This window comes from Grammomys surdaster, unplaced genomic scaffold (assembly GCF_004785775.1).
Source record: "Grammomys surdaster isolate TR1022 unplaced genomic scaffold, NIH_TR_1.0 126198, whole genome shotgun sequence".
NCBI lineage: Eukaryota > Metazoa > Chordata > Mammalia > Rodentia > Muridae > Grammomys > Grammomys surdaster.
The window spans coordinates 30,508-42,573 of NW_021621003.1; the positions used below are offsets into that span (position 1 = coordinate 30,508).

The following is a 12,066-nucleotide window of genomic DNA, read 5'->3' on the forward strand; positions in this document are numbered from 1 at the left end:
TAAAATTGTCTATGATAAATGTGGCAGATACAGTAAACGATTAGAAATATAATACTAATTATGTTTTCAAATGTACATTTATCTTTATGTATTTAGTGTATGTGCATGTATACATGTGTGCTTGTGTATATACATATGTGCGTGCATATGTCCATGTGGTAGTGTATACATGCCACGTTTTACATGCGGAGATGACCAGACATTTTACAGGTGTTGGTTCTCTTCTTCTACTGTTTAGGATCTGAAGAATCAGACTTAGATCACCAGAGTATGGAGCCATGGTTCTAAGAAACACTATGACACATTCAGACTTCTGCCACCTCAGAGTTACTTTAGACTTTAAAAAAAATAATCAAAGATTTAATTGACTCTTTTTGTATTGAAACTGTACAAAACAGTCTCATTGTATTTCATAACTTGTGTACTCATGCCTATATTCATTGATTTTTTGTATTTATTGATTAAGTGATATATAATACATTTAATTGTTCTGAAAACTTTAATTGTAATGTTGGCTAGTGATGGCAAATAAACAGTAGTAGAAAATTACTCCTATTGTAGTACAATTTCCATTTCCAATTATAAAATAAAAAATAAGATTTGATTAAACCAAAAAGCTATGCTATCTTGACTTATAAGTCTGGCTTTTTGATTCTATTCTTGCTTTGGGAAAAGTCAAATATGTTAAAAAGTATTATTGTATTGTTAGCTGAATTCTTTTGAAATATCCACAAATTAAAACCTTATGTACTATCAACATAAAAGAGTACTTAAAGTTATCAATCACAAGTAAGAATTATAATATCTTAGATATTATGGCAAATCTCCCTAGGAATTACTTCTTGTGAGTTTATAAATATGGAATCAAAATTTCCAGAAGGCAAATAGAACTAAAGGATAAAAATTATTTCAAATACTCTAAATATTAAATAAAATATTGTATATAGTGCAATATTTACACTAGTGTAAATATTATAGTGTAGACAAGTGAGAAACATACAATGTAATCAAAGGCTGTGTGTGGGTAACCAAAGGGTCTGTTTTCCTCAACTGATGTCTTTACTTCTTTAGGCCATCCTGTGTTCTTGACTATCTCAACGTTAGACATAATATTTCCATTATGTCATAGGTAAATGTTATGTTAGTTTCAGAGGGTGGAATAAAAAAGAAGCCATACCCAGATCATAAAGTCTGATAAGTTTGATATCATTCAAGGATATCAACTCCTTAGTGGATTTATTTTTTTCCAGAAAAAAGACTGTTTTCCTGGCTTGTCAGACCCACCTTTACCAGATATGATATTTTCTAATGTTTCGGGACAAAAAATATTTAATTTCCACATTGTCACAGATTCTGATAAATGGCTAAATTTATAAATTTCCTTATTATGCAATCAATAAAATATAATGTTAACATTTTCAAAATGTAACATGTCTTTTTTGGGCAACCTGCATTTGTGTTTCTAGGTTATGAGCATTCATGTAAATTAAGCTATTTCATATGTGTATTGAGGTGGGAGCTGTGGGTTTTGTATTAACATCATGCAGTGTGTTGTTTTATGCAGCCCCCTCTCAGGGTAGTTTCCCAAGGATAAACTTTAAGATAGTCTCCTGGAAAACATGAAAAATTTGGCAGCTTTTAATGTTACTAAAATTAGAAGTGAGTTGAGGAAAGGCTGTTTTCACTAGAGTGCTGTTCCTCAATTTTTGTCAATTAGTGCTTAAATATGAACGAATCTACTCTGCTAACATATTGTTGTGAATTGTCATGTTCCTTCTGGTGTTGGCCACTTTATGTTGTGTTCCACAAAGTAAGACTTAGAAGTAGGACTTCAGGGCTCTGTGGAATTCTGGACAATACTTTAATGTCCTGTGTGTTTTTAATGGTTACTTTCTTTCCCCTTAAAGCTAAGTCCCAGAAACCAAGTAGCACTCATGTTTTGCATTTTTACCAGTTAACTTCCCAACAATTCAGACAGTAAATATGTCAGCATATTCCATGACTTCACTGGGCCAAAAAGTATGTGTGGAAAGGCCCAGATTCTAGAGCTAGACAGTTGGGGTCAAGGCCAGCTTCTGTGCTGTATATGTTAGACAAGTTATAGCTGCTTTATTTGGTAGAAAATGGAAAGCAACAGTCCTGCCCATGCCATTTGTTTTGAGAATTAGATAAAGAGTATTTATTAAGTACATGGAGTCCAGTTAGTGCTCTCTATTGTCCTTATAAAATTAAGCTCTCAAGAACATCTATCTGTGCTCTAAAAGCAGTGTTGTCATGGAAAATGAGACCCCAGCATGGAATATGGCAGTTAAATACATATTTGAGAAAAAATTCTATGAGCAAAATATGAGCAAATAGTTATTTCTTCCTTTTTTCCAATATCAAGTGGCTATGATAATACATTCCAGAAAGATTTATTATGAAGTGTACTGAGTGTGATATTGAATGGGCAAGGTTCACTGTGCCTGTATCTGACACATCAGACACTCTCATAATGTGAACAGTGAACTTTTTTCAGGTGCATAAATCCATCAACTATATTTTACTATTTTCATTACTTAAGCACTAAATTACCTTTTTTTTCTTGAATTGGAAGAGAGGATATGAAGAGAAGCATCTTCAATAGCTTCTTCCAGGATTTTCCGATGGCAGAGGTAGCTGACTTTGTAATAGTCAGCTTGACAATCAGGTGCAAAAGTAAATCATGAAGATTAGTGGAATGTTTTCTTTAGGATCCTGGGATTTTAAACAGAGGTTCTTCTCTGCTTCCTGAAAACTTTTAATTCTAGAGATCAGCACTAGTACACAGCTCTCTAATACTTATTGCCTTGCACACTCCCATCCTCTGGGCTTTGTGCCTTAATTTCTGATTGCTATTTTCACCCAAGAGTAAAAAAGTCATTCATTTTGTTGGGTCTTAATCTCTTAGAGGTCTTTAGAGAGACAATTTTTAAGTATATCAGTCACTCAGCAAACTTATTCTAGATACTTGTCATATGCTCATTAAGCCCAGAATATGATGGTATCTATACTACAGAGGTTTGCTAATTTTGAGACAAGTTAATTTCAATTGTGGCTTCTAATGACATATCTTCCTCCCTTCTAGATAGATTCACAGAGGAGTAGTGGAGGAGTCTGTGATGTTTCATCATAGATCACATACCTTTTGGACCTTATAGTGACTTCTCCCTCCTTGCAGTGTAAGCTCCTGAATCTTGTGGGGGGAATCTGAGGATACTCAGGGAATCAGACTAGGGTCATTCTGTATAAATGTGCACAGAAACTACAAAATGAGGTGGTTGAGTTTCAAGACCTCATCCCTAAAATAGTTTCCTTTTTCATTATTTTCTCATGTTTTTATTAGCTCTTTGAGAATTCGTGTAATGTATTTTGATCCTACTCACAGCTCTAAGTCATACTAGATCTATTTCCACACTCACTCAAATTTGTATTCTATTTTTTTTGCATCCAGTTTAGTTTGTACTTCCCTCATAATCTTGGATGTGTGGCCTTCCAATCTAGCAAGACTCAACTACCAGGTGCTACATCCTTAAAGAAAACTGATTGTCTCTCTCCCAGCAGCTATCAGTTGCCAGTAACTCCTCAGCTAGGGACAGACTTCACTCCCAACTTCTTTTTCCTTGCCAGGGTGTTTATTCATCTTGAGCATGTATGTCTTGTACCTGCTATCACAACCACTGTGAGTTCATACATGCAACTGCCCTGCTGTATTTGGTGAGCACTCTTTCCTTATAGTTATCCACTACCTCTGCTTCTTGCAACTTTTCTGCTCCCTGTTTCCTGATAATCCTTGAGTCTTTAGAGGTAGAGGTGTGATATAGATTTGCCATTTAGAAAGAAGAATTACACTCTCCTATTTTCTATATCTTGCCCTGTTGTGGATTCTTGTGTTAATAACTATATACAAAAAATTTAGCTTTTCTGATGTGGATTGAGAAATGTACTACTCCATGGGTCTAACAATAAGTAATTAGGAATCAGTTTAATAGTATATTTATTTACCAAAATACTACTAGGTTCTCCCATAGGGCTTATAATCTGTCTAGATATAGGTTCTTGGCACACATACCCATGTTAAGTATAGGTTTTATTTTGTGAATCAGGCCTTAAATCTAACCAGAAAGTTGTTGGTTCTCATGACTTTGTACCAGTGCTGTACCAGTGGTCACATCTTGCCAGGCTGATCATTATTTTAGCAGAAAGCCATAATAGCTGTGTAAGATGGATGATTAGTTTCTCTGGTAGCTTGCATAGCACTTTTCTGCACAATGAAATGTAGTCAGTAGGGATGAGTTTGTAGGTCAATACCAACTTGATTTCTTCCTGTGTTCTAACAGAGTATGAGGTGTCTCCAGTAATAGGGTCATCCTGTTATGGAAGATAAACATAAGCAGTGGCTTCATCCTTTAAGGTTTAGGGGTCTATGGGAACATTCTGACTAGCAACTCCAAAAGAAGTAACTTATTACTGTCGCTAGCCTTTTCTATTTGTTTATCTGTAGTATCTAGAAGCAATGTTTTTATCCCATATGGAGCGACTCTACTCTAGCACTTTTTATAAATGCTTATGTGCTTATTTTAGGAAGATTCTACAGTTGTAAGTTTCCAAATGAATTTTTCCCTCCCTCCCTCCCTCCCTCCCTCCCTCCCTCCCTCCCTCCCTCCCTCCTTCTCCCTCCCTTCCTCCTTCCCTCCCTCCTTTCCTCCTTCCTTCCCTCCCTCCCTTCCTTTCTTCCTTTCTTTCCTTCTTTGTTCCTTATATATCCATTGCTTTTAAAATGAAATTTCTTGAGGCAATGTTTTATGTAGCCCATGGAGGTCTTAAACCCAGTAGGTGACTTTGCAATTCTGATCTTCTTGCCTCCACTGTAAGAATAACATACATATACCACTGAACCTAATTTTATGCAATGTTGGGGAAGAACTCTGAGATCTCTGCTTGCTAGGCTCCTGCCTACGAACTCTATCAACTCACCAATAGCCCACATCTGTTTTTGGATTTCATTAACTACTTCAATATGCACCTATGTAATTCCTTAAATGCATGCATGCATGCAAACATACACTGCCTGTATTGCTTCTTCAATTGCTTTCTATTCCCTGTCTTTTATCTATCTATCTATCTATCTATCTATCTATCTATCTATCTATCTATCATCTATCTATCTATCCACTTTAATCCTATGTCCTCTGAGAAGGCAGAGGCCCTACTGGGTTTCGCTCTACCCTGGCACATCAAGTCTTTGCATGACTAGGCGTATACTTATACTTACCCACTGAGGCCAGACAAGGAAGTTTAATTAGGGGAACAAGATCCTTATGCAGGCAGCAGGTTCTAGGACAGCCTCTTCTCTTATTTTTGGGAGAGCTGCATGAAGACCGAGGTGCACATCTGGTACATATGTGCTGGGGGTGTCTAAGTCCAGCCCATGGTTGCTCTTTGGTTGGTTGTTCAGGCTCTGGCATCCCCTAAGGGTCTATATTCTCTGACTCTTTTTTATTTTTGTGGCGAATGAATCTCCTTTGGGACCATCAATTCTTCCCCCAACTCTTCCACAAGACTCTTTGTACTTGGTCCTATGTTTGGCTATTTCCAAACATCTGCATCTGTTTCCATTGTTGGGTGAGTGGAGACCAACAGAGTATCATTAATGGTTTAAAGGATTGGTTCTTGTCTGTGAGATGGATCTCAAATTAGGCCAGTCCTTAGTTGTCCATTCCCCCGTCTCTGCTCTATATTTGTCCCTGCACATATTGTAGGCAGGACACATTTTGAGTCAAAGGTTTTATTGGAGAATTGGTGTCCTTATCCCTCCACTGGGAATCCTGCCTGGATACAGGAGGCAACCACCTCAGGATCTATATCTCTCACTGTTGGGAATCTCAGATAGAGCCACACCTATAGACTCCCTGGTCCCAGGTATCTGGCACTTCTGGCATACCTATGGCAGATTTTCTTCTCTCTCTCACTACTAAGCACCTGCCTCATTCACAACTTTTTCTTGTATCAAATTTAGTACCTGGTTTTATGTTGAAGTATTTGATTAACTTGGTTATTAAAGGTTATTTAATAGCAATGTGTTTGTGTGTCAAGTTGGCAAGTGATATTGGTTATTTTTTGTCTACTTGACATAAATTTTAGTCACCTAGACTTAGCCTCAGTTGGACTGGCCTATGGGCATATCTCTGTGACATTTTCTTGATTAATGATTTGAGTGAGAGGGTGCATCCCACTGTGGGTGGTGGTAACCCTAGGCAGGCGGTCTTGGTTTCCAGGAAAAAAAGCAAGTAAAGCAAGTCATGGAAAGTAAGCCAATAATATATATTCCTTCACAGTCTCTGGTTCAGTTCTTGCTTCCAGTTTCATGCTTTAAAATCTTGTCTTGGTTCCACAAAATGATGGATTATAATTTGTATCCAAAGTAATCCTTCTCTTTCCTAAATTGCTTTTGGTCATGGGTTTTACTATTGCAACAGGAAATATATCACAGGCATGGACCATCATGTTCTTCTATTTTGCTTTATGAAAAATGATCTTGCAGTGTATCCAACCTGCCTTTAAATTCTGATCCTCCAGTCTGAATTTCCAAGTTCTGAGATTACAGACATATTTTAATGTGCAAAATTCCATATTTTTATTTTTGATTGATATAGTATTGAACATTTTTGTGAAGTACAAAGTGAAATTCAGTATATAAGTACAATGCATATAATATCAATGTAACAGTCATAAATATTATTTAAATGTTTAACATATCTTTTATGTTGAGAACACACAAAATATCAGTCCTTTTGTATGAACAGAATTAGTATTTGACAGACATATTTACCAATTATATTATCAAACACAGATGTTGAGTAACTGCAACAGTTGCAACCACTAACTGCATTGCTTCTCCTTATACTTCCTAGTCTCTTAAACATTATCCTATTCCTTTAAAAAATTTCTACACATAAATGAGAACATGTAGTATATGATCGCCCACAACTGACAGATTTTACTTAACACGAAGTTTTTCATTTTATTCATGATGCTGTAAATGGCACAGTTTAATCATTCTCATGGTTAAATTATACATACACACTCACACACACACACACACACACACGTATACATATATATTTGTATGTGTGTGTGAATTAGGATATATATATATATATATATATATATATATATATGAATTCAATACACGTACACTTAAATGTGATTTATTTGCTTAAAATCCAAATTTTTATGTTCTTAAAATCTTCTGCAGGGCATGTTTCATATCTTTGTTCCTCAGACTGTATATCACAGGATTAAGGAGTGGAGTACCCACAGAATAAAACAGAGTCACAACCTTCTGCATTCCAGCTTCATGCTCAGATGTTGGGCTCAGATACATTTTCATTACTGAGCAGTAAAAGAGTGAAACTACTGTGAGATGAGACCCACAAGTTGAGAAAGCCTTTTTTTGTCCATCTCTTGAAGGAACTCTAAACACAGCTCTCAGGACCAATATATAAGATCCCATGATGAAGAGGAAAGGAATAACCAGGAGAAGAAACATTATAATTGTCCAGAAAAACTCCATCAATGGGTCTCTGGCACAGGCAAGGGCCAAAAGAGGACCTGGATCACACAGGAAGTGGTCTATAATTCTGGACCCACAGAAGGACATCTGGGAGATGATGATGATGGGAACAGGGAACCAGAGGAAACCAAGCACCCAGCAACTGATCACAAGGATGTTGCAGAGGCGCCCAGTCATGAGAGTAGGATAATGCAGAGGCCTGCACATGGCAAGGTAGCGATCAAATGCCATGACTGCCAGGAAAAAGCATTCTGTAGAACCAAAGGAGAAGAAGAAATAGAACTGCAGGAAGCATCCAGAGAAAGAGATGACCTTGGTGTCAGAGAGGAAGTTGGCCAACATGTTGGGGACTGTGGAGGTGACATACCAGATCTCCAGGAAGGAGAAGTTGGCCAGCAGGAAGTACATGGGAGTGTGGAGTCTCTGATCACAGTACACAGCACAGATGATGGAAGCGTTGCCCATGAGGATGAGGAGGTAGACAATGAAGAAGAGGACAAAGAGGAGGATCTGCCCCTCCCTGGGGTAGGGGAAGCCCAGGAGGATGAAGCCAGTGATGGTGCTGGAGTTGATGGGGTTACTGAGTGTTTGCATTTGTCTGTGCCCTGTGAAAGCACTAGAAATTGTTGAATATTTTAGAAATAGCTGAGGGAACTTAATTTTTGCTCAAATAGGAAACAGAATAGTTTGCTTATCATTTGTTCAATATTTTACTGGAGTCGTATTGTTTTCTTGCCATTTTTCTTTGCACGGGATATTCAGAAATGAGCTGAACAAGTTTAAGCCCCTATTCTATGCTGTATAACCAGCCACTCCTCTGATTCTCTTCCATTGATATAAATAGACCAGGTTGACTATTTCTTCATCAAACATCATCATAGGCACAGTTCTATATATTAAGGAATAATATTTTGGGTGTGATGGGAGTTTTGGATGATTCTTATATTTATAAATGTCTCCTAGTTAAAAAAAAATGAGTGAAATCTGCTAATGGTTGTACATACCTGCAAGCTCGGCACTTGGAAGCTTGAAGCAAGAGTGTTAGGAGTTCAAGGCCATCATCAACTATATACTAAATTTGAGTTTAGTTTGGGCTACAGGGTATCCTGTTTCAAAGAAACAAGCAAACAGACAATGAGACAAAGAAAAGAAAAGAAAAGAAAGAAAAAATGAATGAATAAATTTTATTAGTATTCTTTAAATAGTTACCAGGTGCATTTGTTTTTAGATGAGTACTTATGACTCTTAGCAGGAAAAAGGTAAGAGTTTTGGATTATAGTTGTAGCTCAATGAGAGAACACCCACCTAACATTCATTAAGTCCTGGCCTGGTCCTCAAGACTGCCAAAATAAGAAATGGAATTTTTGTGTAACCTAATATTATTATCAAATATCTGTATTTCAGCCTAATCTATTGAGACATTTCTTTAAGTAACAAATGCATGTACAAATACATAAAAATTTATAGCAGATATTTATGAGTAACTTGAACTTAAAAACACAGGTGAAGAAAGCTAAATTCAATATCAATAATCTGATAAAGTTGACATGGATTCATTAGGAACTATAGGCCTCTCTCTCAGAAGAATAGTAATTTTGGATTGGGATGCAGCTCAGTGGTAGCTGGGATACAGCTTAATGATAGGGTACTTGTCCATCATGTGAGAGGCTCTGAGATTGATCTCTACCACTAAAAATCCAGAAATAAGCTGTACTTCCTCAACCCCAAAACTAGAAGACAAAAACTTTTAATTCTCTGTCAAGGACATTTACGTTATCCAAATAGAATAACCAAGATTCCAAGATTCTAATTTCTCACCCTGTTGTATTACTTTAGGGAATTCCTGGGATTAGATGGGGCAGAAGGGGAAAAATGTCTGCAGATAGAGAACTGTCTTCTATATGTGTGCTGAGGTCTACACTCATCTGTCCATGGCCTCAGCTTCAGGTTTCAAATGGCCAAGTATTTATTTCTCATGAGAGAACTGAAATCAAATTCCACAAGTATCTCATATTTAACAAGGACATATGCTCCACTATGTTCATAACAGCTTTACTTATAGTAGCCAGAAGCTGGAAAGAACCCAGATGTCCTTCAACAGAGGAATGGATAAAAAAAATGTGGTACATTTACACAATGGAATATTACCAAAAACAATGAATTCGAAAAATTCTTAGGTAAATGGATGGAACTAGAAAATATCATCCTGAGTGAGGTAACCCAATCACAAAAGAACACACATGGTAGTCACTCACTGATTATTGGATTTTAGCCCAGAAGCTTGAAATACCCAAGATTCAACTCACAAACCACATAAAGCTCATGAAGAATGAAGACCAAGTGGGGGTGCTTCGGTCCTTCTTAGAAGGAGTAACAAAATACTCAAGGGAGCAAATATGGAGACAAAATGTAGGAAAGAAACTGAAGGAGGGGCTGTCTGGAGACCATTCCACCTGGATATCCATCCCATGTGCAGTCACCAAAGGTAGATGCTGATGTGGATGTCAGGAAGTGCATGCTGACAGGAGCCTGACATAGCTGTCTCTTTAGAGGTCTGCAAGAGTCTGACATATTCAGAGGCAGATGCTCACAGCTAACCACTGAACTGATCATGGGGTTCCCAATGGAGGAGTTAGAGTGAAGACTGAAGGAGTTGAAAGAGTTTGCGACCCCATGAGGAGAGCAACAATACCAACCAACCAGAGCCCCCAGGGTATAAACCATCAGTCTGGGAGCACTTAGAGAGGGACCCATGGCTCCAGCTATATCTGCAAGGGAGGATGGTCCTGTCAGGTATAGGTGGGAGAGGTGATCCTTGGTTCCATGAAGGCTGGACTCCGTGTATGGGGGAATTTGAGGGTGGGGAGGTAGGAGGGAGGGGTAGTTGGGGGCACATCCTCATAGAAGCAGGAGGAGGGGTGATGGGATAGGGGGTTCCTGGGCGGGGGGGGGATAGGGTAAGGGAATAACATCTGAAATGTAAATAAATTATCCAATAAAAAATAAAAATAACACTCTGGATATTCATCATTTTAAAAGAAAAAATTTACCCTACTTTTGTTGCCTTTTGTATATGTTTCAAGAAAGAATCCTAGGATCTTTTGGTACAGTCTTTACTCATAAGTAGCAGGAAGGACATCAACAAGATTTTAAATAACTGGCGAATTCAATTACTTAATAACAAAAGGTAAGATAACAGTCACACACATACACATAAATCATTAAGTAACTGAATTTGTGGTTTAAAGTAGAGAAATGATAACTTAAAAAACACGAACTCCTCTCCCAGCTAGGCCCCTCCCTCCTTCTGAATCCAGTAATTATTTTGTTCTCCATTCTAAATGGATTGAGGCATACATACTTTGGCTTTTCTTCTTGTTAAGCTTCATACAGTCTGTGAGTTGCATTTTGAGTATTCTGAGCTTTTTGGCTAGTAGCCACTTATCAGTGAGTATATGCCATGTATTTCCTTTTGGGTCTAGGTTACCACACTCAGGATGATATTTTCTAGTTCCATCCATTTGCCTGCAAAATTTGCGATGCCCTTATTTTTAATAGTTTAATAGTATTCCCTTGTATGTATGTATCACATTTTCTGCATCCACTCTTTAGTTGAGGGACATCTATGTTGTTTCTAGCTTCTGGCTATTATAGATAAGACTACTATGACCATAGTTGAACACCTATCCTTGTGATATGGTGGAGCATCTTTTGGATATATGTCCAAGAGTGGTATAGCTGAGTCTTCAGGTACAGCTATTTTCAGTTTCTTGAGGAACTGCCAGATTGATTCCCAAAATGGTTATCCCAGCTTGCAATCCCACTGGTAATAGAAGAATATTCCTTTTTCTCCACATCCTTGCCAGTATCTGCTGTCACCTGAGTTTTTATCTTAGCCACTCTGATTGGTATATGGTGGAATCTCAGGGTCTTATTGATTTGCATTTCCCTTTTGACTAAAGATGTTGATCATTTCTTTAGGTGGTTCTTGTCTATTAGAGAATCCTCAGTTGAGAATTCTTTGTTTAGCTCTGCACCCCATTTTAAATTGAGTTATTTGGTTTTCTGGATTCTAATGTCCTCAGTTCTTTATATATTTCAGATATTAACTCTCTATGAGATGTAGGATTAGTAAAGCTCTTTTCTCAATTTTTAGCTTGTGGTTTTGTCCTATTCACAGTGTCCTTTGCCCTACAGAAACTTTCCAGTTTCATGAGGTCCTGTTTTTCAATTGTTGATCTAAAAGCCTGAGCCTGAGGTGTTCTGTTCAGAAAAATTTCCCCTGTGCTAATGGGTTTGAGGGATGAGGCAACAAACCGTCTCAAAAATTTTAAATCAAAATAGTTCCTGTCTAAAGGAATCACAGGAAGCAAAAGTAGAGCAGAGATTGAAGAAAAGGCCATCCAGAGACTGATCCCACCTTGGGACCCATCCTATGTGCAGACAACAAACCCCAACATGCTGATGCCAAG

General features: G+C 37.6%; 1 protein-coding gene across 1 annotated transcript; it reads right to left on the reverse strand.

The window, feature by feature from the left end:
• Positions 1-7,252: 7,252 nt before the first annotated feature.
• On the reverse strand, positions 7,253-8,224 carry LOC114613339 (olfactory receptor 11G2-like). Its single transcript, XM_028758616.1, has one exon. The coding sequence runs from the start codon at positions 8,186-8,188 to the stop codon at positions 7,253-7,255; it is 936 nt and encodes a 311-aa protein (XP_028614449.1). The 5' UTR covers positions 8,189-8,224.
• Positions 8,225-12,066: the final 3,842 nt, after the last annotated feature.